Here is a 27,469-nt window from a genome sequence, read left to right on the forward strand (position 1 = left end):
GGAAATTCTTGAACTTGTCCATTGTTCTATATGCTTTTCAATTTCAGGCTGCCCATTTACTCCTGTTTTGGTCTGTGGTAGACACCTTTAGGAATCTTTGCCAAGAATATAACTGATCTTCTTTGAGAACCGTAGGCTACAAGGATAGGCCTCAGCAGCCATGTTTGCATTACAAAGCAAAGAGCCCTGACTATATTATGCTCCACTGGCTAAAGGAGACTGTATGAGGAATAGACAATCTGTCATGATTTAGATCAATAAAGTTCTTTCTCCTGCGAAGTAGGGTTCATAGATACTAATTAATCTCTGCAAGTTCTAATTTCTTGGGTATTTCCAATTTCTTTTTTAAAAAATATTTATTTGGCTGCATTGGGTCTTAGTTGTAGCACTTAGGATCTTTGATCTTCTTTGAGGCATACGGATTATTTAGTTGCAGCATGCAGGATCTGGTTTCCCAACCTAGGGATCGAACCCAGGGACCCTGAATTTGGAGCACAGAGTCTTAGCCTCTGGACTACCAGGGAAGTCCCAATCTCTGTTAGCTCTTGAAATGAAGATACATAAGCTTGGACAGCCATGTTCTGGAAGAGAGGATATGTAAACTTGGAGAGCCATGTTCCACTGTGTTCCCAGAGAAGCAGTGAAGGCAAGTCTGCAAAGAAGAATGAAGCAGCTCTGTAGAGAGAACAACATTCGACCCGGGAGAAAAAGAGATAATGAAGGAATACCTACTGGGCTTCATGCTGTTAAGTTAAATCCTTGTTCCAGTCCTTCATGAGATCTTGTTGCTCTCTGTGCCTTTGGGTTCTGTAAGATTATTTTCTTAAAAAAATTTTTTTTGGGGGGGCACAAAGAAGTTTCAGTAGATTTGTGTACTGGAAGAAACTGGCAGGCAAAAGAGCCTTGACTAAGAGTGACTTTTATCAGATTAGCTCTTTCATTCAACAAACATGGATTGAGTTTGCTGCAGTCCCACTGAGACTGGTGGAGCCCACAAGTCCACAGAGCATGCAGAAACAGAAAGGTATATATAGAAATAAAACAACAATATTTGGTAATAAAATTAATCTAGGTAATACCCCACTTGGTTGTGGGCACATTAACAGCAATTTCTAAGAGCTAGTCCTTTTGGAGCTAGGTTTTGTGAGAATACACAGACATAAATTTCCTAGGCCTATCATGGGGACTATCTGGGCAGAAGGAGGAGGGATCAATTCTGCCTGGTCAGAGTATGGGAGACATAGAGGTAATAAATGAACGAAGGGGCAGTAGAAGTGTGCTTGCTAAGTGAGGAAAGGGCAGAGGGGAATAAGAGGGACAGAGCCTTAGGAAATGCCTGGTACATACTGGGTACTTAATAAACGCTTGTTAAATTGAATAACTGGCGAACATACAGGTAGACAAGCAGTTTGTAAGATGACAATCATGTTTTACATAAAAATTTCCTTTTGCTTTTACAGTTTTTTTTCCCACATACAATAGAAAGTTGTCAAGATGCCAACAGCAAGAGTCCCACTTAATCTCAGTTTGTTAAACTCAAAGGCTGTAAATCTTTCATGAATGCGGCAATTTTATGTCAGTTTAAGTGAAGATTTAAGGAAACAAAAGCCCAATGATAGCTAGGTGTGCCGTATGACTTCATCCACTTTATAGGCTTTTGACAGAAATATTTATTGAAGTCTTGTGAAAATCCACAAAGTCGAAACTAAATATTAAGCAAAATAAATCACCATTTCATTTGGGGGGTGCTTTGGCTTTAAGTGGTTTTATTTTTACAATCACTGTCTTTATCAGTAAGAACCTGTTTAGGAGGAATGCTAAACTAAGTGGGATCTTTGCTATTTATGAGATAGGAGGTAGGTGGGCCCCTAAGATCTTCAGGCCTGCTCACTGATGTCTCTCCCAAATTATTAGAGGTCAGAAGAAGCAACAAGAACCTTAATAAGTCCACAGAGCATGTACAAACAAAACGGGCATTTCATACCAGTGCTATGAGCGAGGGAGCTCAGAGGTGTCAAACTTCTGCTTTCCCAAAGCAGCTGGAAACATAGGCATTAAGAGGAACTCTATTGAACTTATACCGAGAAGGCAATGGCAACACTCCAGTACTCTTGCCTGGAAAATCCCATGGATGTAGGAGCCTGGTAGGCTGCAGTCCATGGGGTAGCGCAGAGTTGGATACGACTGAGCGACTGAGCGACTTCACTTTCACTTTTCACTTTCCTGCATTGGAGAAGGAAATGGCAACCCACTCGTGTTCTTGCTTGGAGAATCCCAGGGACAGCGGAACCTGGTGGGCTGCCATCTATGGGGTCGCATAGAGTCGGATACGACTGAAGCGACTTAGCAGCAGCAGCATTGAACTTAAAATAATTGTGACTATTTAGAAAACTTTAATTGGTGAGGGTCAGGAGGGGACAGCAAGCAACGTCTGTTTACAATAGGCTTTGTTGTTGTCAAATGGCAAGCCCTCCTCTGTGCCAGGAAAAGGGGTTCAAGGACCCTGTGGATGGGCTTCAAGTCCGTCTGAGAACATGCTAAACTGTGAGAAAAGAAAAGAAAAGGAGACAAGAAGCCTCCCAGGGACTGAGACGTTCGCCCGTAAGCTTTGGGTCATTTCTCCATATCTGCTCATTGTTGAAATTAGTCATCAATAATTACCTTCTGCTCACGACTGGCTGGAACTCAGAATGGGTTCAGCATTGCAAGACAATGAGCGCTAAAGGACTCGTTTTTTAAGTGGCTCAAACTTTTTGGTCACTTCCCAAATTTCCATCACTGATTTGGCCATAGTTCCCCTCCGAAAACCAAAATGTCCACTCCAGTAAGAAGAGACGCTGTCCTCTCTTAGGCAAAGGGAGTGAACTCATGTCTGGGGACACCGATAGGCTTAGAAGAGCACGGAATCTGACCCAGACACTGCTCTCTTGCCCCCTCTTCATTTTTGGTGCGGAGGAGAGGAGGGACATTCTCAAAAGTTTACCGCTGCCAAAGGGAGACCAGTTCTCCGGGTGGAACAGGAAGAGTGAGCTTGGGTGTGGGAGACCTAGGAAGAGATTTTCCAGAGGTTAGCAGTTCACTGAGAAATGCCCCCCGACATCTCCCCGGGGGCAGGAGCGCTGGGTCCGTGCATCTCTCGGCTAGCTGAAGACCCCGACGGCCCCCAGCAGACCGAGCCCCACTTCCGGGTTTGGAAGCGCTCCTCCGAGCCCCTCCCCGGGCAGGCTTACGGGGTCTCCGGGCGCATGCGCGATGCTCGGCCGCCGCTCCGGGACCGGCCCAACTTACCCTTAAACAACTAGTCTGCTCCGCCCCCCCCCCTCGCTTGGGGCGTACCACTCCCGTTTCGGGGGAGGCAGCGTGCCCCAGAGTACTCAGCAGCGTGCTTTCCCCTTCTTCATACGGGGCGGGGGAAGGTTAAGTTTCCCTCAGACCGTAAAAGTCCCGAAGGATACGAAAGCCACCAAGGCCTGTCGCCGAGTGACAGCCCCGCGGTCTCGGCTCTGCCCACGGCTCCGGCCTCTTCCTTTGAGGAGCTGAACAAAGTGGCACGCCCGGGCGCCCAGCTGATCAGTTGCTGGGCTCCGGCGGCCGCTCCCCCGACCCCCCCGGGCGAGACCATTGTGTGACTCCTCTGGAGGGGTGCGCGAGGCGGGGAGGGGGCGGAGCGGCCATTGTCCGGTCAGCGCAGCCTCCGGGGGAGGGGAGGGTGTTACGGAGCGAGCCGGGCCGCGGCTTTCACAGCGGCCGCTGCTACGCCGGAGCCGGCGGGGGGGGCCTGAGGTCCTTCCCAGCGCCGCCGCACGGGACATCGCTGTGGCTGGGAGCGGCGGTGGGAGCTGCCGAGGGCGCCGGGTCTTCCCTCCTCCCCGCCCCGCGGTCCTCGGTTCACCCGCACGCCCCACCTCCTCAGCTCCCCTCCCTCTTACTCTCCGCGCCTCCTCCCCGGCCTCCCCCCACCCCCACCCCCCGTCTCCGCAGGCCGAGTGGTGCGGCCCGCCTCCAGCTGACCGGCCTGGAATCCCGGCTCGGAGCCCCGGACTCGCGCCCGCCCGCTCCCTTCCCCTCCCCCCGCCCCGAGCCCCCCGACGCCGCCGCCGCCTCCTTCGAGCGGGGCCCAGGCCCAGCCGCTGCCACCGCTGCCGCCGCCGAGCTCCGCCGCCGCCGCCGCCGCCGAGCACCATGGGAGACGCCGGGAGCGAGCGCAGCAAAGCGCCCAGTCTGCCGCCTCGCTGTCCCTGCGGCTTCTGGGGGTGAGTGCCCTGCCGGGTGGGGGCGGGGGCCGGGGCGCGGGCCCCGGGGCTGCCAGGGCAGGCCTCGGGGCTCGGGGAGGCCGGAACCCTCGGGCTGGGCCCGGGCCGGGCCTGCGGGGAGGGGCTCCAGGTTGGGGGGGGGGGCGGCGGTGGGCCGAGAAGGCCCTGCCTGGGGTGCGCTGCCACCCTCGGGGACTCGCCTGCCCGAGGCTCGGGCCGAAAGGGGCCGCCCGGGCCACGGGTGAGGGGGGCAGGGCCGCGGGAAGGGTGAGGGGGCGGCGTTGGCACCTCCGGCTGGAGCTGGGGGTGCCCCCTTCCCTCGGCTTTTGGAGGCCGGTCTTTCCTCCCCTCCTTGGTCTTCAGTTGGTGCCCCCAGGAACCGGGAGGGTATTTCCTCTGACTTTTTCACCTCCCCTCCTCCCTGTCCCCCAGAGACTTGCATCATCACTTCCTAAATTATATCCTAGTCCCATTTGCTTTTAGGAAGCTGTTCACACGTCACCCATTTTTAAAAGTTGAGCCCAGAACCCAGGCTTGGGTAAAGTTATAAGACTCTTGAGGTCTCTCACCTTTATTTAAAACACGTTTCAGAAGGTCTGTAAGATTTCCTTGTCAAAAAAAAAAAAAAAAAAAAAACCAAAAACCATCTCAAGTCAGCTTGACTTAGGAACGTGAGAGCCTGTATGCTTAATTGGCTCAAATTCTCTTCTTCTCCCATTTCTTTTTTTAATGATAAAAATATTCACCTTGGCCAGCCTATATTATTACTTGGCCATCCTGTGTTAGAGTGAAAATGTATCAGGTGGGAAGTCAACTTTACCACCTATAATTACAGTTTAAGTTCTCCTTGTTACACTTAGAGTTTTTAAGGATTGCCACCCCTTTTACCCGACAGGTGCTTCGATTATAACTCATGACTCTAGTCTATTGGAAAGAAACTGGAGACGTTGAAAGCCAACTTTTGTGATTTAGCTTTTTTGTTTTATTTTCCAAAGATTCAGTATATTCTGAGGTGCATAGAGGCAGTAAGGAAATGATTATTTCTTGAGAGAGCATTTTGGAAAGATGTATCTTTACTGTCTTTCAGATCCTAGGGATGATTGAGGTAGAAATTAAGGCTATGATTTTTGGGAGTGCAGAGATAAATTAGAGAGTGGATCTTAATGTAGATTACTGTGGAGTTTGTAATATTCAAAGGTTATGACCAAAAAAAAAAAATCGATTCTCATTTCCTCATCTTTCTGCCTTTTCTTTCACAGAAATTTCCTGCTGAAAGGATATTAGTGAAAAATAAGTTATGGTATTACCAAAAGTTCTGAAGATGTGAAAATATCTTAGGTTTTGTAGTCTCCCTGTCTTTTTGACTTGAAAATAATAATGGTGTTGTCTGCTAAGTACTTTCATAGGCTATCTGATTCCCACAAAAATCCTAAGTGGCAACCATTCTCTATAGCTGGGGAAACTGAGGCTTTATTTCCAGATGGAAAGCTTCCCTTTGCATTCAGGGATTTCAGGGTGGAGCTGGTGAGCTCTTTAGAGTGCTTAGTACCATCACGTTTATGACATCAGTCTGCTGCCCTGGAAAAATCTGGTGTCACAAGCCTCAGATTGTAACTCTCAAGAAGACATGTGGCTCAAAGAAAATAGCTGCCAGTGGCAGCTAATGCCCAGGATGTATCAGAGGTCTATTTCCTGGCAACACGTTTGTGTCATTGGGACCATTATTATAAGTGGAACCCTTAATAAAAGATCTATGTCAGGACTTAGAAACCAAGCAAAATTCTGAGTAATGCAAGGCGAGTTTGGTGGTAGAGAGGAATAGTTAGTTACGCTCATACCAGACTTGACCGAGAAGCAACCAGAGCTGCTTTTTTGGTACCTTCATTATGATACTTTTTATGAACTACAATTTGCCTAATAGGAATTTGTTATTTGTTGTTTAGTCACTAAGTAGTGTCCAACTTTTTTGCAACCCCGTAGACTGTATGTAGTCTGCCAGGCTCCTCTGTCCATGGGATTTCCCAGGGAAGAATGCTGGAGTGGGTTGCCATTTCCTTTTCCAGGGGATCTTCCTGACCCAGGAATCAAACCCTAGTTTCCTGCTTTGGCAGACGGATTCTTTGTTACTGAACCACCAAGGAAGACCTAACAGGAGTTGAAAAAAAACTAATATTTTTATGATAAAAGGTGTTCTTTTTAATGTATAATGTTTTAACCTTCCTAAACGCATCTGTAGTTTGTACTTTATACGAAAGTATAAGGAAATTGCTGCCTAGATTCCATTATATCATGACTGACTTTGGACATGTTTCCCTTATTTATGGGCTACATTCATATTAAGTTGTATTCATTAAGTAAACTTAGAATGTATTTAGCAAATATTTAAGTGACTCTGGTACAGTAGACAAGAGGGGCACTGGCACTGTTCTCTGGGAGCAGGGGGCATAGAATAGTGAAACACTAGTTACAATGAGTGTATTCGGCTTGGTGTAGGGTGTATTAGATTCATTGGAAAAGACCCTGATGCTGGGAAACATGAAGGCAGGAGGAGACGGACGACAGAGGATGAGATGGTTGGATGGCATCACTGACTCAATGGACATGGGTTTGAGCAAGCTTTGGGAGTTGGTGATGGACAGGGTAGCCTGGCATGCTGCAGTCCATGGGGTTGCAGAGTCAGACACGACTGAGTGACCGAACTGAGGGTGTATTGGAAGGGGCACCTACTACAGTTGAAGAAGAGATAGAGGAAGCTAGCCTGGAGGGTGTTGCCCAGCCTAGACCTGTAGGGAGATTAAGAGAGAATGGAAATAGAAGAGTGATTTCTCTTAGGTAGAGGGGATAGCATGGGTGAAGGACTGAATGTTAGGGCACTACAAATTTGAGCAGCTGAAAGGTCATTGCAGAGGGTTGGTAGATAGTGAAGATGGCTCAGCTGGACATGTGGCTGACGTGATGAGAGCAGTTAGTGACACAGGGCCCCATAGGTGATGCTTTAGGCTTTGGATTTTTGTCCTGAGTGCACTGGGGAGCTGTCGAACTTTCAGTGGGTTGTGAGGTGGCTTTCTTCAATGTGAAAGATTATTGGATGATCTTGAGAATTGCCTGGGTATGTGGATATGATTGTGTTTGTGTGGGAGAGAATGCGGTGTTTGTATGTTTGTGGCATGTTGCCAAGTCCAGAGGTACAGAAGACTTGGGAGATGTGACTGTGAGCCAGGGAGAATGGAGAGATGCCATTGAGGAGGTATCTTGGCTTTTCCCTTCATGAACATGAAGGTGAGTGTGTTCTGTAAAAACTTTAGTCAGCATTGCACTCCTTGGAAGCCACAGGTCTGTAAAGTCAGCTAGCCAGGGCCCACACCCAGCCCTTTGCAGAGGAGCCTCTTAGAATGTTCTAGCACTAGCTGACTAAAGGCAGTTCCTTTAGGATTGGTTTTCTGTCCAGTGACTTAGGCTGTAGGATTTGCTGCCCAGCATTATCCACTCAGGACACTAGTCAGTTGGGGTTGGTTGAAATAGCTGAGCTTTCAGGTGGGTCTTGTGGTAATGCAGTTAGAAAGGAGAATGCCAGGAGGAGCAGCAGTGCAAATATGTTAGTGCTTAGAACACATACTGTTTCTAGTTTTGTATTGTGAAATTGTGTGGAGGGAATTAAGTTACTGTGTTACAGAGAGACCAGTGGGAAGCTTTGCTACCTTGCAAATTGTTGAAGATTTACCTCTTTATAAAATTTGGAAGATGTTTGTGTCGCTCATAAATGTTTTCAGAGTTAATGACCATAATCAGTTTTTTCCTATAAAATTTTTAGTGAAATACAAGCATGAGCATTTTCTTGGCTTATTTTAGGCATTCAGTAATCATGCAGAAATCAGGCTAGTTTGTGATTGTCAAATCTGAAGTGAAATAGTCAATTGGTGCATTTTCTTTAGTTGAAATACAGATATATGTAAAAGCACTTTTAAATTATATAGGTATAAGTAGTATTTGTTGAAACAGTGTGCTGAGGAATATAGAGTCTTAACAAATATTTTCAAAAGTTGTTCAAAGAGTAGACCTAGAATATATAAAAAAAAGGAAGAAAAAAAGAATATACTGAGTATATTATAGGTTAATAGAAAGGATAATTAATTAGGATGGGGAAAGGTGGACTTTTTTTTCTAATTCTACTTATTAAGTATAAATACCTAATTAAAACTATTGATATTCTGCCTTTACAATTGGAGACAGTCTCAATCACAGTGTTATTTAATGGCAACTTTGAGAAGTATGATTTTTTTGGTAAAGAAATTTAAAGTATGGTAGATATAAATGTTCAGTCAGATATTTAGGGAATAATGGAGTGTTTTAGATACGGGATTTATTAGGTAAAATTCTCATTGTTTTGATAAAAAGACATTCATGATTTATTTTCTAATGAATCAGGTCATAAAAGAAATGTTACATGGGTACATTTTCTTTAGGGAAATAGATTTTATTAGTGTTTCATGTTTGTGATCTATTCTGTTGAGAAGCATTTTGCTTACCAACTAGATCTGCTAAATAATGATGAGTTTTAAATAAAGATGGGATTAGAGTAGTCTTACAAAATAAATACTGTTCCTGAATTGGTTACTAGTAGAAAGTTGATTCAGCCAAGACACTGACTAGTTAGATTAAACAGAGGTTGTTTATTTTTATTGTTTCTTTTATTGTCTCTGAGACCAGGCTTTGGGAATTGGTATAGAACTCTGTTTCTGTCACTCTGTGAGTTATGTGGCAAGCATGCTTGGCTCCTGGCAGTGTGTGGCCCTCTCGCTCACCTTCATTTTTGATTTTTCAGTTTGTCTTTAACATGTTGCCACGCTTCACCCAGCTTAACCTGGGCTTTTAAATTTCATGTGAACACAGCATGACTCAGTAGTTAATCAGTAGAATGTTCATTCCAGTGATGTCACTAATTATCCATTTGATTAGAAAACCCCTCCTTAAACATTCTCTTAAACACAAAGCTGCTCATTTGTGCAGTTTTATTTTAAATTTTTTTAGGGCTTCTCTGGTGGCTCAGTGGTAGAGAAGCTGCCTGCCATTGCAGGAGATGCAGGTTGGATCTGTGGGTCAGAAGATCCCCTGGAGAAGGAAATGGCAACCCACTCCAGTATTCTTGCCTGGGAAGTCTCATAGACCTGGTGGGCTACAGTTCATGGGGTTACAAAAGAGTTAGACATGACTTAACGATTAAGAAACAACAGACTTTTTAAAACAAGATTTTATGTTTTTAGGGCAGTTCTAGGTTCAGAGCAAAACTGAGAGTAAGGTACAGAGATTTCCCATATACCCCTTGTTCCATCCAAGCACAGCCTCCCTTGTTATCAGCATCTCCACCACAGTGGTGTGTTTATAACAGTGATGAATCTACTTCAACAAGTCTTTATCACCAAAGTCCATGGTGTATACTACAGTTCACTCTTGGTGGTGTATGGTTTATGGGTTTGGATGACTCTATAGTGACATGTGTCTATTATAGTGTATAGAGTAGTTTCCACTACTGTAAAGATCCTCTGTGCTCTACCTGTTCATTGCTCCCCCCTCCCATCCCCTGTCGACCACTCATCTTTTTACCCTCTCTGTAATTTTGCCTTTTACAGAATGTCATATAGTTGGAATCATGCAGTAGGTAGCCTTTTCAGGTTGGCTTCTTTCACTTAAAAAATATGCATTCAGGTTCTTCATGTCTTTTTGTGGCTTGATAGCTATTTTTTTTTTAAAGCACTTAAAAGTTTCGATTGTCTGGAGGTATCAGTTTATCCATTCACTTACTGAAGGACATCTTGGTTGCTTTTAAGTGTTGACAATTACAGAAATAGCTGCTATCAGTGTCCATGTGCAGGTTTTTGTGGACATCAGTTTTCAGCTCCTTTGGGTAAATGTCAAGGAGTCACGCAGTTTTACTTTGCATCTTGTGAATTTTGTGTGCATCTGAAGATGCAAAATGATTTAAATGAAGTATTCGTGTGTGTATGTGTGTGCGCTGACATGTGCTCACTTATGTCTGTCTGACTGTTTGTGATGCGTGGACTGTAGTCCACCAGGCGGCTCTCTCCATAGGATTTTCCTGGATAATCCTGAATACTGGACTAGGTTGCCATTTCCTCCTCTAGGAGATCTTCCCAACCCAGGGATTGAACCTTTGTCTCTTGCATTTCCCACATTGGCAAGCAGATTCTTTACCACTGCACCACTTCGGAAGCCCATTCACTGTCAGTATGTTTATCTATCTGTTTGCCCCATTTTCCTGATTGCATTTAGGGTATCCAGAAAATACAAAATTTGCCCTTTGATGTGATGGAACACAGGGAGATAATTTTTTTTTTTTAATGAAAACATGGTCTTTGTTTACATTGTTTTGAGTCAATGGCTTTTTAGGGTTAGATCCAGTTAACAATATAGGACATAATGCTTTTTTGGTATAATCCTTTTCTCCTCCCCATTCTCTCTTCTCTTTCCTATTCACTACTCTTATCATGCCCCCCCCCACCCCCCCCGCAAAAAAAGGCAAACCCAGTTTTTTGTCTGGTGAAAAGTTTTGACAAAATCTCTTTCATAGTCCTTAATTTGGTATTAAAGTTAACATTACTTTCATAAATTTATCAGAAACTAGAAAAATCAGAGGGCTAAGAATTTTTTGAATATATACAGTTCTTAAAAAAAACCAACCCAGTGTATTAAATATTTATTGAGGGCAGAGTATGAAGAGGGTGAGAGCTAATATTTTTTGAATTTACTAGGTCATGAGGAGGTTGTGTCTATGCAAACTGATGCAAAGTTTTGAACTACCACAATAATTATAGATCAAGATTGAAGTTAAACATTCTTTTTCTTTTTGAAGAAAGGTTAAGTTCAGTATCTCAACAAACCCACATGTAGGAAGTTGGCCAGTCACAACTCAAAACTTTTATTAACATAATTTTAATGAGACACTTAAATTGTTCAGATTCAGCCTTGTTGTGGGACTTTGTGCCAGAGTGGTTTGCCAAAGAAAGCCTTCATTCCACCTGGGTGGATGACTGATATCATTCTGTTCTGCTAGGGGGTTTGAGAAACAGGCTGATCCTGCTTTGGGCTGGGTCCCTAGGTAACAAAATGATGTTGTTGAATGAGATAATGAGGAAGAAATTTTCTGTGTGTGTTAAATGCAGAAGGGAAGTTAAAGAGCTTCATTTGAAGTTTTTAATAATCAGAATCTAAGACTGTATTCTAGAATTGTGTGTCCAGTATGGTAGCCACTAGCTACATATAGCTATTAAAATTCATATTAATTAAAATTAAATAAAAATTCAATTTTCAGTTACACTAGCTGTATTTTAAGTAATATTTTTCAATAGCTGGTGGGTACCCCATTGGGGAACACATATATAGAACACTTTATCCTCCTGAAAAGTTCTGTTGGGTAATGTTCTTCTAGAATGTTGGCGTGAGAGGCAGCCAGGATTTTCAAGCCTGTTTTCTTTTTTCTAGTTATAAAACTAGAACTTTATTAAGATAAAGTTGACTTTCAAGTGTATTGACTTGTGAGTTCTTTAGATCCGTGCTTTCTCTCATATTCTAAAAATGTGAGGCTTGTTTAATTTAGCTCTTTTTCTTTTTCCAGCTCTAACGTGTTTCTAAAGGGAGAAGCACTGCTACTGTTAATTCAGATTAACAAAGGAAGTGCTCCTTTGGTCATTTTGGGGAATTAAAATTTCAGTATAAGTTAGTCTATAATTTGAACTTTTTTTTTCATGTTAGCTTTTGGGTCAGTCATCTTTGCCCCTTTCTTACCTTTATTAAACTGGCAACCTCAGAGGCCTATGCAGGGAGATGTTGGACTAATAGAGAATCTTTTTTTTTTTTTCTCTTTAATGAGAATTTTTGAAGGTATGCACTTTGGACTGTGACTTTTGTAGATTCACAAATGTGAATCTCATATGATAGCTTTTGATATGTGATCAGAGATAAATGCATTCGATTTTCTGATAAGTTCAAGTCTCTATATTCAGAGGAAGGTGGAGTGTGTCTTGGATTATCCAGCAGCATTGGGCAGACCCACACTGATCTGTGACACAGCGGACTGAGGAAATGGCACAAGATGAGTGAAAATGTCATGTCATTCCTTGAGGCCCGGGGCAGAGCTGCAGAGAGTGCTGGACATCTGAGATTATGGCTGCAGCTGTTCACTAGAGGAAGGAAGAATGCAGTAGGAAGAAGATGTAGTACTAGCTAACTGCATCTGTTCATTCTAGTGTACCAAGTGTCCTGTATCAGAAGACAGGTGCAGTTTTGTATTAGGGCAGAAGAATGTTCTGGGAAAGATCACGGACCGCAGCTGTGACCAGTCTGGTGTGGGGAGAAGGGAAGCAGGGGCAGACCACGCCGCAGAACCTCAGCAGTGGGCAGGCTCTGCTTAGCCTCACTGCTGCCTCGTTGAAGTCCTGGTAAAGAGTGAGGTTGGTGGTGTTGCCCTTGGGACTTTTGGGGGAATACCTTTTCTAATTTCTTGCTGCTTAAGTGGACTGATGTGGAGTAAGTTATTCATGTCTTATCTGTCTCTTGGACTCACATACACCGGTAAGTTGAAGTGCATTTATATAAATAATCACACTCTTTAGCCACACTTCTGGAAAAAGTATTTTAACCATTCAAAAGTATTGTAGATACTCTTCCTGCAGTCAAGTTCTTGGGCCAGAAGTGTGGTTTTCTTACATGTTTGTGCTGGACAAACACATTCCTGAACACTGTGAGAAGGTTCCTCTAGATTAATGGATACCTAATGAGAAGAATGGGGCAGGAATTTGGAGACTGTGGATTGGGTGGGGGCTTTGCATATCATTTAAATGGCAACTCACTCTAGTACTCTCCGCTTGGAAAATACCATGGACAGAGGAGCCTGGTAGGCTACGGTCCATGGGGTCGCAAAGAATTGGACACGACTGAGCGACTTCACTTTCACTTTCCATACTTTCACAGTCTCTGCCTATTTCAGGTCATTGTTTTTCAATTTCACCCCTTTCTAGAATATCTTATATAGATAGATGTGCTGGCAACGTTCTCCTGAATTTTTTTCAGCATAATGAATGAGGCAAAATAGATTGAATAATATCAGATCAGATCAGTCGCTCAGTCGTGTCCGACTCTTTGCGACCCCATGAGTCACAGCACGCCAGGCCTCCCCGTCCATCACCAACTCCCGGAGTTCACTCAAACTCAGCGTCCATCGAGTCGGTGATGCCATCCAGCCATCTCATCCTCTGTCGTCCCCTTTTCCTCCTGCCCCCAGTCCCTCCCAGCATAGAGTCTTTTCCAGTGAGTCAACTCTTCGCATGAGGTGGCCAGAGTACTGGAGTTTCAGCTTTAGCATCATTCCTTCCAAAGAACACCCAGGGTTGATCTCCTTTAGAATGGACTGGTTGGATAATATAATCATTCTTAACTGTGCAGGTGTGTATTAACCTGCAAGAAATAATAAACTGGAGGTGGGAGAAAGTGTGGTGTATTTCAGTGTATGTTTTTAGATTTATGATTTTTTTGATGTCTGTCCTAGCAATGGATGGACTGTATTCCTTTTCTTCAGATGTCATTGAAATCCAGAAAACCAGGTTTTTCAAGTCATTGTGTTTGCATATAAAACTTTGCATGTTATACAAAATCTTCACAGTGTATGATCCTATACATTTTTATCTAGTTTGCCTTTCCCTTTTAGTATAACACAAAACCTCTAAAAATAAAGGTGTGTTTTTCCATGTTGATCCACACAAATCCTCGCTTAGAGGACCTTTCGGTTTATTCCTTTGTTGATTAGGGGGGACATAGTCATGTACTCTCTGAGGCCTATATTCCCTGTATCTGTATAGATCACTGTTAATTAGCTTTTCCTGTTGTCCATGTCACTCCTCCTCCCACCCCGCAGTACTGTAGCACTTTCAAGATGTATTTAAACTGTGCATTTTATTTGTAAAGCTAATCTTTGTCTTTGCTAAATGTGGGACAGGATCTAATGGAACAGTTACTGTAACTTAAAGTGATAAAGACACAGTCTTGAATAAAAGTGTGGAGTGTTACATGGTTTACTCTAAGAGTCTCTTTGGGGGTTTGCAATCTGAATAATATCAGTATGTATTAATTTAGAAAATGATAGCCGCAGAAAATCTTTTCTGTGGAAGTTTGTCCTTAAAGGGTGTATTTTTTTTCTCTTTGGTTTTAAACTGTGTGGTGACTAGATATTTATGATTCCATAGTTGAACGTCCCCTAGGTTTACCTGAATAGTTTTCATTGTAGATAAATTACTTACATTGAATGTGTTTTTGGTTGGAGTTAGGGACAGGAAGAACGGACTGTTACGGTTTTGTGTTTAAACTTTGGGATGCAGAAAACTCACTGGACAGACCTGTATCAGACACCTGATTTGGAGGTGAGTTGGAAGGACACACAAAGTGGTCAAGGGAGAGACTGGCTTGCAAGGGGGAGGAGAGTGGGGAAACGTGTTAATCAGGAATGAAGATACTTTGTGGTCACCAACTGTTAGTCAAAATATGAGGCGACCACATTTGTAAGGTGTTGAGAAACTAATGTGAACAGGTGGTGTGGATGAGATTAAAGAAAACATTCTGTTTTTTCTTGAAGTGTAGGGTGTGAGTCCCTAGGGGTCTTACAGGAAAGTGCTAAAGATCATAGGATGAGAGCTGTAGTGCAAATTCCAAACTGCAGTTAGTGGAAGTGGCAGCCGCCTTCAGCAGGACTGGTGTTCCATCTGTTAGAACCCCAGCTTCTGCGAAGCCTCACAGTACCTTCTCAAAGGCGAGTACTTCATGCTGTCTCTGCCGCATGTGTCTCTCTTCCAGAGTCTGCTTTCTTTCATTATTGGTGTTGCCACAACCAAGTTCGTGCCTTGGAGGTATTTTTCTTTTTCCTTTTCAACCTCCAAGCCTGATGAGGAGAGTTCGATATTTTGCTCATTTCCTGCTTTATTTGCTGTTCTTGGGGGAAGAAAATCACAGCCCTTCTGTTTTAAAAGATTTTTCAAGAATACACATGGGGGAAATTACATTAAATTTTAAAGAATTGTAGTGTTGGTTGGGGGATAAGACATTTTTTATTTGCTAAGAGGCCAATGAAGGGCTCCTCTCTCATCCAGCCTGATTGTTGTTTTGTCGCTAAGTTGTGTCTGACTTTTGCTATCCCACGGACTGTAGCCCGCCAGGCTCCTCAGTCCATGGGATTTCCCAGGCAAGAATACTGGAGTGTGTTGCCATTTCCTTCTCCAGGGGATGTTCCTGTCCCAGGGATCAAACCAGTGTCTCCTGCGTTGCCAGGCGATGTTTCACCACTGAGCCACTGGGGAAGCCTTCATCCAACCTGGGCCCTTCCAAAATGCCTCCAGAGATGAAGGGCATGCTGGTCTCTTACCTTCAGGAAACCGTCTGAGCTCAGTGCTGGGTATGGCTTTGAAATCAAAGACCTGGTTTGAAAACTTGAGTTTATAACTTTCTGCTTGATTTTGGGTGGTTTACCTCTTTGCCTCTTTTTGTTTAAAAAATAATATCCCGGAGTTGCTTTGACGTTTAGCGAACTAATGCCTGTCAAGCCCTTTGGCACAGTGCCCGACCAGGGTAGTTACATTTATCAAGGGCTAACTTCTCAGCCTTGAATGAAGGAGCATTGGTGGCAGATTAATAGATGCAGAACTGTCTTGCTTCAGCTGGCAGTTTGCATTTATGGTAATCTCCAGACCAGTTCCACATCGTTAGTTGATGAGGTTTCTGACTGGACTTAAGCTGGTTTGGCCGTTTTCCAGAGCCTTGTTCAGCAAGCACTGCTAAGTACTCTGTTGTGTGTCTTCAGCTCTGCTAGGCATGTTATGCCCTGTTCTGGCTTCTGCCCTAAGAAAGCTCACAGTGTGGAAGGGGTGGCAGACAGTAAATGAGCAAAACACCCTGCAGAAGGTGCTGTGGAGATGATCACAGAACTCTGAGCACACTGACAGGGCACCTTTCCAAGCCTGGGAGCGGGGCATGGCCGGGAGGGCTTCTCTGAGGAGGTGGCGCTTCAGCTGGCAGTAAAAGATGAGCAGGGGTTAACCACAGGGAGAGGTGAGGAAGGGCTGTCCAGGCAGGGGGAACAGCTTATGCAAAGACAGGGAGGAGTGAGAACGCATACTGAATTCAGAGAATTGCTGATTCAATTCAGGATGTTAGCTGCATTTATGGAGGAAGGCAAGATGAAGCTGAGGGGATGAGCACAGGCCAGTCAGGAACCTACTTGATTGTTGGGCTGTTGAATTTCGATTTTATCCTGGAAGATGTTGGTATCATTTAAGGATTTTAAGTATGGATGGCAGATGATATTTATGTTTCAGAAAGTTTACCCTGACCACAGTGTGGAGGAGAATTGGAGGGGATAAGCATAGAAGCAGAATCTAGTTAGAGCACTTAAACCTTTTTCGGCTGTGGATCCCTTTGGCAATCTGGTGAAGCCTGCAGACCCCATTTCGGGATAATGCATAAAGTAAAACGTGACGATCACAAAGGAAACCAGTTAGATCTAAATGCACTTCTACCTGTGGACTGTAGAGTCTGTGAACCCTAGATAAAGGAACTCTGAGTGAATGCTCCAGTAGGAGAGCTGCGAATGAGTGTAGGCTAAAAACGGGGTATTTGGGCTGTGATAACAAAATGCCATAGACTGGGTGGCTTGTAAACAACAGAAGTTTATTTCTTGCAGTCCTGGAAGCTGGAAGTTCAAGACCACAGCATGGGTGGATTTGGTGTCTGATGAGAGCCAGCTTCCTCATTTTTGGTGTCTTCTCATTATAACCTTCCGTGGTGGAAGGGATGAGGGACTTCTCTCCGGCTGCTTTTAAAAGGGTATTGCAGAGCCCTCATGATCTAGTTGTTTCCCAAAGGCCTCATCTCTGAACACCATCACACTGGGCATTTGGGATTCAACATGTGAGTGCTGGGGAGGCACAAGCATTTCGCTCCATAGCACTGGGGCAGTGAAGACTGAAGAGGAGGGCTTGAGGGTAAGAGCAGAGACAGATAGGTTGGGGGATGGGGTGGGGGGGCCATGGAAAGGAAAAGAGAGGCAGCAAGACATCTGACGTGGGCCATTGGGTAAAAGATGGTCAGTCACATATAGTGGGTGTAGAAGTTCTGCCTACACACTGGTTAGCTTTTGAAAGGTCCTTTGTGAATCCATTTATTTGTAAGTCCAATGTGAAATTGTAGAAGCAACCTCTAATGCAGCTCTCAGTTGTGTGTGAAGTCTGGTTTGATAGAAGAAAGTTTATACTTTGAAACTTCTTAAGTTGAAGTGATTCCTTCTGAAAGATGATGAGCAGGTTGTGGGAAAGGCATGGTTAACTTTAGAAACGTTGAGTGTGCATTTTGATGAATTGCACGTCAGTATATTTTTATCATTTTAAAAATTGAGGTATAATCTATCACATTAGTTTCAGGTGTACAGCATTATATTTGCTATTTGTAGATACTGCAGAATGATCCCACAGTAACTCTAGTTAACATCCATCACCATACATAGTTATAGAATTATTTTTCTTGTGATGAAAACATTTAAGGTCTACCTTTTGGCAAATAAATACACAAATTTCAAATAAATACATAATACAATGTTACTAACTGTAGTCACCCATGACATTGTTTATAACTGGAAGTTTGTACATAATACAATGTTACTAACTAGTCACCCATGACATTGTTTATAACTGGAAGTTTGTACCTTTTGATCCCCTCACTCATTTCGCCACCTCTCACCTCCTGCTACCACCAACTGCCAATCTGTTCTGTATATGTTACCTTTTTTCCCCTAAAGATTCCACATATAAGTAAGAGCATACAGTATTTGTATTTTTCTCTCCGACTTATTTTCATTTAGTATGATGCCCTCAGGGTCCATCCATGTTGTTGCAAGTGGCAAGATTTCATTCTTTGGTATATATGCGTGTGTATGTATATATTCATCAGTGGATGAGTGAACAAAGAAAATGTGTGTGTGTATGTGACAACTTAGGTTGTTTCTGTGGCCTGGCTATTGTAAGTGATACTGCAGTGAACATGGAGTGCGGATCTTTCTGAATTACTGTTTTCATTCTCTTCAGATAAACACCTAGGAGTGGAAATGCTGGATCCTATGTGGTAGATCAGTTTCTTAATTTCTTGAGGAAGCCCTGTACTGTTTTCCATAACATTTACACCAATTTACATTCCCACCAACAGTGTACAAGGGTTCTCTTTCCTCCATGCCCTTGCCAACATTTGACAGTTCTTGTCTTTGTGATAGTAGCGGTTCTGAATGGTGTGACATGCTACACCAATCACATTGTGATTTTGATTTGCTTTTCCCTGATGATTAGTGATGTAGAGCATCTTTTCATGTTCCTGTTGGCTATCTGTATGTCGTCTTTGGAAAAATGCTCACATCTTTTTAATTGGATTGTGTTTTTGGTATTGAGTCATGAGTCCTTTATATATTTGGGGTTATATTTATATATAACTCCTTATCAGATATATGATTCGCAGATATTTTCTCCCATTTGTAAAGTGCCTTTTCATTTTGTTACTGATTTCCTTTGCTATGTAGAAGAGGCTTTTTAGTTTGATATAGACCCACTTATTTATGTTTTCCTTTTATTATACCTTTTTTTATGTAAACATTTTATTGAAGTATAACATTCATAGTGAAAAATGCATAAATCTTAAGTGTGTAGTGAAATGAATTTTCACAAAGTGAATATTCACAAATATTCACAAAGTGAATGTAATGAGGGCTTGTATCAAGAATTAACATTCCTGCCTGTAAGAAGCCTGCCCTTCCAGTCACTGCCCCTCCTCAGGGATAATCACTATCCTGACTTCTAAAGCTATAGATTATCTTAACAGTTTTTTTCCTCTTAAATCTTTTTCTACTTTTTTTTTTAATTGAGGCCTAACTTTGTTTATGGCACCCATTTTAAGTGTACGCTTTGATGAATTAAAAAAGTAATTTTTTAGAGCAGCTTTAGATTCAGAGCAAAGCTGAGCAGGAGATGCAGAGAGCTCCTCTGTCTCCTTTGTCCCCACGCATGCTTGGCCTCTCTCACTGTCCGCATCCCCCGCTCGAGTGGTGTACTGGGCACTGTCAGTGAAGGTGCGTTGACACAATCGTCGTCAAGAGTCCACAGCTGCTGTTAGGGCTCTCTCCTGGTGGTTCTACATTCTGTGGGTTTTGGCAGGTGTATGATGACATGTATGCGTCTTTATAGTAGCATGTAGGATGGTTTCACTGTCCAGAAAATCCTCTGTGTTAGGCCTGTTCATTTCTCTATCCTCTAGCAATCATTAACCTTTTTATTGTCTACATAGTTTTGCTTTTTCCAAAATGTCATGTACTAGTTGGAATCATGCAGTTAGTAGTCTTTTTAGATTGACTTCTTTCACTTAAGAATATGCTTGAAAGCTCATTTCTCTTTAGCAAAATGGTATTCCATTGTTTGATGTACGAGTTGTTTAATCCATTTACCCACTGAAGGACATCTTGATTGCTTCCACATCTTGGCATTTATAAATAAAGTTGTTAATCAACATTTGTGTGCAGAGTTTTATGTAGACATAAGTTTTCGAATTGGTGAATGTCAAGGAGTGTGATTGCTGGAATGTATGACAAGAGTATGTTTAGTTTGAATGTTTAGTTTGGAAGGAACTGCCCAACTGCTTTTTCAAAGTGGCTGTACCATTTTGCTTTCCCATCGGGTGAATAGGAGGTTCTGTTGCTACATATCCTTCCCAGCATTTGATGTCATTGTTTTGGATTTTGGCCATTCTAAGAGGTGTGTTTTGGTATCTTGTTTTAATTTGCAGTTCCCTTGTGACATTTCAGATGCTTCTTTTCTATCTGCATATCTTCTTTGGCGAGGTGCCTGTGTAGGTCTCATGCCTGGGTTTTGTATAGCCACTGCCTACCCAGGTTGAATAGGCTCACGTTTCGGCACCCCAGCAGGAGTCTCCTTGTGTCCTCCCCTAGTTGATAACCCCAACTTACTCTGATTAGTTTTGTCTGTGTTTGAATGTTACGTAAATGGAATCACATGGAATTTACTCTTGTGTTTGGCTTCTTTCCCTCAGCATTGTAACTCTTGAGATTCATCTACATTTGTGTAAGAGAGGTCGTGATTTTTTCACTGCTTTGTGGTACTCTATTGTATGCTCACGTAACTTATCTGTTCTACTTTTTAGAGTTTTTTGGTGTGGGGGTACTCTGGATAATGGTGCTGTGAACATTCTTGCACATATCTTTTGGCGGACATAGGCACGCGTTTCTTTTGCTTTTTCACCCAGCAGTAGAGTTGTTTACAAGATGTTTGTTTAAATTAGTAGGTACTGCCAGTTTTCTAAAGTGATTGTGTCAGTTTACAGTACTGTCACCTGTGTGAGAATTTTGGTTATTTTACATCTTCATCAATACTTAATATTGTTTTGATATCATCTTCATCAGTACTTGATGTTGAAGAGAGACATCAATACTGTCTCTACTTAGTTGTGTAGGGTTGCAGCAGTATGATTTTAACTTGCATTTTCCTCATGACTGATGAAATTGAGTATCTTTCTTTGGTGGCCATTTGGCTTTAAACCTGTTATGAAGCGCCCGTTCAAATCTTTTGTTTGTTTGTTTTTTTTATTGTGTTGTCTACTTTTTCTTCTTCATTTGTAGAGGTTCTTTATGTATTCTGGATACAACCCTTTTTCAGATAGCATGTAAAGATACCTGTAGTTTTATAGTATCTTTTAATTGCTTTTTTTTAATTGGAAAAAGAATGTATACATACAGTAAAAAATTTGAACAACAGGGATGAATATGCACTGAAAGGGCTGTCTCCTTCCTACACCATATTCTTAGTCCCACTTTCTGGCAAGAATCATGGTTGAGTTTCTTGAGTATCCTTCCAGAAGTTTCCTGTGCATACGCTACATTTACCCCCTTTTTTTCCCCTAACACTAATCGTAGTAGTGAACTGCATACTATTCTTTACCTTGCCTTTTTTACTTAATATATCTTAGCATTCTCCCCAAAACAGCATATGCATTTCAAGTTGCGTCTTTAAATGGCCACACAGTATTCCAGTAGGTGGATAGAGTCTGTTTTTAGACAGGCTATCTAATCACTTCTTGGTGGGTTTTATTATTATTTCTGTTACTACTTCTCCTACTGCTATGCTATGAAAATGGTATCAGGTATATTGAATTTTAGGACTTATGGACCATCCCAGTATGGAAATGCCTTAGGTGTTCAAAATTTAGGGCTGCAGCATTTAGGGTGACATGAGTGCTTAGGTCATAGCTAAAGCCAGTAGAGCAATTAGGATCACACAGGAAGTGCTGTTAGACCAATGGTTCTCTCAAGTACAAACAGGGTTGTCAGAATTATTCTGTAAGTCTTTTCTAAAAATCACATCACTGCTTCTTCTCCCAGCTCCAGTTCAGTGGATTTAAGGTGGGATTTGTGCAATTCATTCTTGCCTTTTTTTCTTATCCCTTGACTGTTACCCCATCCTAAAGGAAATCAGTCCTCAACATTCATTGGAAGGACTGATGCTTAAGCTGAAACTCCAATACTTTGGCCACCTGTTGTGAAGATCTGACTCATTTGAAAAGACCCTGATGCTGGGAAAGATTGAAGGTGGAAGGAGAAGGGGATGACAGAGGATGAGACAGTTGGATGGCATCACAACTCAATGGACATGAGTTTGAGTCAACTCCGGGAGTTGGTGATGGACAGGGAGGCCTGGCGTTCCGCAGTCCGTGGGGTTGCAAAGAGTCAGACACGACTGAGCTACTGACCTGAACTGACTGTTGGTACCCCTGTGTATTGCTTTCCTTTTGAGATCCAATTGTATAGAATGAGACGATAGCTGAGGTTGGAACCCTGAGATACACAAGTGGAGTAGGTGGAGCTTGGGAAGGGGGATGGTTGGACAGAGGAGAAGTCAGGTCAGTATAGGTTCTCCGAAACCAAGAGACGGGATGGTGCGATGAGGAAGTGGCAGGAGAGTCATGCTGCAGAGAGTGGCCCAGTAAGATGATGGTTGGTACTTCTCTGCTGCTTAAGAGTGCTGGAGGAATTTAAGTAATGCCTTTTTAGTCACATCATGCATCTCAGCAGTATTCTTCTCCAGCGTGGTACTAAGGTACTTTTTGTGGAAAATTGTTGTAATTATGTTCCATGTGTACCCAAAATTAACAGCTTCTGTTAATGATCCAAGAAGCCAGTAATCCTGAATTAAGAAACTTTTCTTGCATCTGTTTATAATTTTGGTTTCTTTTAATTCTCTTCCAGTAATAATTTGTTTTTAGGTTATATATAAAAAAAAAAAAAAGCTTGAACTTCTAATGTCTTAGACTTTAAGATGTACTTTGATTTGTCCTTGTAGTCTCTAGGTTCTGGTGGACAAGATGGCACTCGTTTCATCTGTCTTGATATTTTACTTAATTTTATAGATTTTAATCCTCTTTACCCAACTTTGGTTTTTCTAGAAGGTCTATTTAGTCTTCACTTTCATCCCTTTAAATACTCAGATGTCTTTTCTGAAGTCGTTGCAATTATATGTTGTATTTTTGAAGTACATTTGTGTTGTTGAAGACACTGGATAGATATATTCCCTCTAGTTCCCTCTTCCCCCCATATGTGGGGATGGTGTAGAAAGAAACTGTGGGAGGTAATAAAATTTGTTTCTTAAAAATAGAGTTCAGTGTATATATTTAGGGAAAATTGGGTGAGCTGTGAAGTAATGTGTGGGGCATGCTTCTTGGTTTATACTCTTTTACTCATGGTTACGGTTGTATGGGTTGGTATGACCCAGAAGAGTGCAGATTAGTCCATACGTAGTGTGATTTAGAGTTAAGGTGGAGTTGCATTTTTCAGGTGTTATGAAAATGTGACTTTGCTGCATGTTATTTGCTGTTAAGTCTTCTGTTTATTTAGCTATAAGACTGCTGTATTATGATTTTGAGGAATTATAAGCATTTCAGCACTTGAATTCTGTGATCAAGGACTGTTGGGTCATTGAATTTTTAGGTGAGCTCTTATAAAATTGTATACTGCCCTGTTATTTACTGGAAGAGAATTAGAAGTAAATATGTTGATGTTAAATGTGTGTCGATGGTAAATACACAAAGATATACTTTAAATGTATTTAAAATTATGTGAGTGAGTGAAAGTGGCTCAGTCATGTCTGACTCTTTGTGACCCCCATGGACTATATAGTCCATGGAATTCTCCAGCCCAGAGTACTGGAGTGTGAAGCCTTTCCCTTCTTCAGGAGATCTTCCCAATCCAGGAATCGAACCGGGGTCTTCTGCATTGCAGTCAGATTCTTTACCAGCTGAGCTACCAGGGAAGCCCTTAAAATTATGTGGATATAGTATAACAGTCTCATGAGTATATTGGCAACTTGCTGTTGCTGCATTTTAGAATTGCCAGGCTGAAGCCCTTTTGGCTTCCTGCTGCTATGCAACATGGAGACTGACCGGAAGGTCCAGTTATTGCCCGGATCTGCAGACAAGGTGGGCTTGTGCAGTGTTAAAAGGTGGTTCTTGATCTCTTGGCTTAGAATTTGGTGCATGTATGAAGTGCTGCTGCTGCTATCTGTTTCAGCTAAAACCTTGGGATTACCATTTTCTAGTTATGAAAGAGATTGAAAAATTTTGACTGTGGCCTTAATATTACATTATTAAATGTAGAAAGTAAGTTTCAATTGCTTTATCATTTTTTTGCTTAAATTTTTTATATTGAGATAACAATTCACATACTGTAAAATTCATCTTACTTGGTCTTAGTGTATAATCCTTTTTATTTGTTGCTGGGTTTGGTTTGCTAGAATTTTATTGAAGATTTTTGTGACTATATGAGTTTTAGGTCTCTAGTTTTCTTTTGCTGTGATATCTTTGGTTCTGGTATCAGGCTAATACTGGGCTCATAGATAGAGTTGGGATGTGGTCCCTCCTCTTCCATTTTTCTTGGAAGAGTGAAGAATTTGTACATTCTTTAAATATTTGGGAAATTCATCAGTGAATGTGTTTGTGCTTGGGCTTTTCTTTGTGGAAAGTTTTAAAATTTGTCACTGGTGTTGTTCTAGTCCTTGAGTCGTGTGTAACTCTTTGTGATTCCGTGCACTGTAGCCTGCCAGGCTCCTCTGTCGATGGGATTTCCTAGGCAAGAATACTGGAGTGGGAGCCATTCTGTTTCCAGGGGATCTTCCTGGTCCAGGGATCGAATCCATGTCTTCTGCGTTGGCACGTGGATTCTTTACCACTGAGCCCCTCAGGAAGCCCAATAATTTGGTTCTTCTCTGTTTTTTTTTGGTCAGTCTAGCTAAAAGTTTGTCAATTTTGTTGATTTTTTCAAAGAACCAACTTTTTGATTTCATTTATTTTCTCTATTGTTTTCTCTTTTTTAAAATAGCATTATTTTCTGGTTATTTTTATTATTTTCTTCTGCTTTCTTTGGGCTTCCCTCGTGGCTCATCTGGTAAAGAATGGGGTTGCAAAGAGTTGGACACGACTGAGCGACTTTCACTTTCTGCTTTCTTTAGATTTAGTTTGCTCTTTTTCTCATGTTTTAAAGTGGAATGTTATACTATCATGTAAGAAACGAAGTGCCAGTCTGTGTTCGATACAGGATACAGGATGCTTGGGGCTGGTGCATGGGGATGATCCAGAGAGATGATATGAGGTAGGTGGGAGGGGGATTCAGGATTGGGAGCTTGTATACACCCATGGTGGATTCATGTCAATGTATGGCAAAACCAATACAGTATTGTAAAGTAAAATAAAGTAAAAAAAAAAAATAATAAAAATATTGAATAGTAAAAAAAAAATAAAAAATAAAGTGGAATGTTAGTTTGATTTGAGATCTTTTTAAATACAGATATGGACAGGTATAAATTTCCCTCTTAGCACTGTCTTAACTGCATTCTATAAATTTTGTATATTGTTTTCATCTCAGAGTATTTTCTAATTTCTTTTTATTTCAGTTTTTTTTTTGTTTTAGGTATTAGCTCAAATATGCAGTAATACTGGAAGCAGCTACGAATTGCTGCCATTTACAAGATAACTGTCACTCTGCATGTATTATTTCCCTAATCCTCATAGGAATTGTGTCGGTGGTGAAATACTGGTGGTTTCTTGTTTTACAGACAAGGAACTGAAGTTTAGTCAGTTAACCAAGGTTTTTTTTTTTCTGTTTTTAAATTTATTTTTAATTGGAGAATAATTGCTTTACAATGTTGTGCTGGTTTCTGCCATTCAGCAGCATGAATCCGCCAAAAGTGTGCATACGTCCCCTCCCTCTTGAGCCTCCCCCGCCCACCCCTCTAGGTTGTCACGGCCTGGGTGCGCTCCCTGTTCACAAGGCAGCTTCCCGCTAGCTGTGTGGTGATACGCATGTTCCATGCTGCTCTCTGAGCGAGCCCCACCCTCTGCTTCCCCATAAGTCTGTGTCTTGATGCCTGCCTTACAGATCGGTTCGTCAGTACCATTTTTCTAGATTCTGTATATATGTGTTAATGTACAATAGTTGTTTTTCTCTCTCTGACTTATTTAATTCTATATCACAAGCTCTAGGTTCATCCACCTCATTAGAACTGACTCAGAGTCGTTCCTTTTCATGGCTGAGTAATATTCTATTGTGTATAGGTACCACAGTTTCTTAATCCATTCATCTGTAGATGGACGTCTAAGTTGCTTTCATGTCCCTCGCTATTGTAAGTAGTACTACAGTGAACATTGGGGTACATGTCATTTTGAAATTATGGTTTTCTTAGGGTATATGCCCAGTAGTGGGATTGTTGGGTTAATTTTCAAGATTTTGCATACCAAATCAGAGGCTTGACTCTCTTCTCATTATGCTACACTTCTCCTCTAAACTACTTGGAAATAGTGATGATTCCCGTAAATAGAAGATTAAATATATTTTCATAATATATAGGCAGTAGCAAGTAGCTGGACTGTGTTTAGTACTCGTCATGTTCTATTCACATAGAGATTCTCACCTTTTCTTTCATTTAAACATTTGAAATTCAGACTTCCCCTCCCACATGTTGCAAGGACTTTGGCTGGACTTGGCTTTTAAATATTTGTTTTGTGGTAGCTCTGCTGAATCAAAAAAGTAGCTTTAAATGATAGTTTAAAACTATTTGTCTGCTGATTCTGGTATGAAAGATAACTTGTGTCCACAGTTTTAAGTCTTCTTTTAAGTGTGCCATTGCTGTGCTGAAGAGCAAATGTTTAAATATTTTCATCTTTATTTTTTCCCTGTACAGTTGAATTGCTTCTGGGACAAAGAAGAGGCTTTGTTGACCCTTTGAAAAATTGGCCCAAGGATTTAGTATACATTTCCTGCTTCTTCCCAGATTTCTATTATTACAGGGTTGTATAAAGGATACATTTTTGTATCTTTTGTAATTTATAATGGTGCTGAGCACATTATAACTAATCAGTAAATAAGGAATGATGAAGGCCTTGGGATAAACTTTAATCAGCCCCTTTTTCTTTTTGTTTCTTTTGTCCACAGGGCATGTGGTGATTATAAACTTTGAGCCTAGAATTTTAGGCTTAAACTACTTTTAAATGAAACTTAGTTTTTCCCCTTCAATCACTATTTTTAAAAAAGAGAGAAATTGTACTTTTAAGTATATCTCAATTTTCTGCAGATGACCCTGTCTTCAAGTATGGTACTGTTTCTCATTTGAATGAGTAATCTTTTTTGTTTGTTTGTTTTTTGCAGATTACATTCATTATGGGTTATTATTGGGTTGGCCAAAAAGTTCATTTGGGTTTTTCTGTAAGATGTTATGGAAAAACCCAAACAAACTTTTTGGCCAACCCAGTATAAGATATTGCTATAATTCCCTGTACTGTCTTGTAAATCCTTAATGCTTATCTATTTCAAGTATAAAATACTTGTTAGTTCCATATTCCTAATTTGTTCTTCTCCCCCTCCCTCTCCCTGTTTGTTGTTTTCTGTGTCTTGTGAATCTGTTTTGTATATTGATTCATTTGTATTATTTTTTTAGATTCCACATGTAAGTGATATACAGTGTTTATTTGTCTTTTTCTGTCTGACTTATTTGACTTATTTCACTAAGCATTATATTCTCTAGGTTCATCCATGTTGCTGCAAATGTCAGTATTTTTTATGGCCAAGTAATATT

The 27,469-nt window shown here is 41.7% G+C and overlaps 1 protein-coding gene across 2 annotated transcripts in view; it reads left to right on the forward strand.

Annotated features, from left to right (window-relative positions):
- The first annotated feature begins 4,149 nt into the window (after nucleotides 1–4,149).
- ZFAND3 (zinc finger AN1-type containing 3) overlaps nucleotides 4,150–27,469 on the forward strand; it is a 318,501-nt gene continuing 295,181 nt past the window's right edge. For both annotated transcript variants that reach the window (XM_068994348.1, XM_068994349.1), the window contains exon 1: nucleotides 4,150–4,253. In XM_068994348.1, the coding sequence (XP_068850449.1) occupies nucleotides 4,183–4,253 (71 nt within the window). In that variant the 5' untranslated portion in view covers nucleotides 4,150–4,182. The remainder of the gene's footprint in view (nucleotides 4,254–27,469) is intronic.

The sequence above is a fragment of the Capricornis sumatraensis genome, chromosome 22, assembly GCF_032405125.1.
Source record: "Capricornis sumatraensis isolate serow.1 chromosome 22, serow.2, whole genome shotgun sequence".
NCBI classification, from domain to species: Eukaryota; Metazoa; Chordata; class Mammalia; order Artiodactyla; family Bovidae; genus Capricornis; species Capricornis sumatraensis.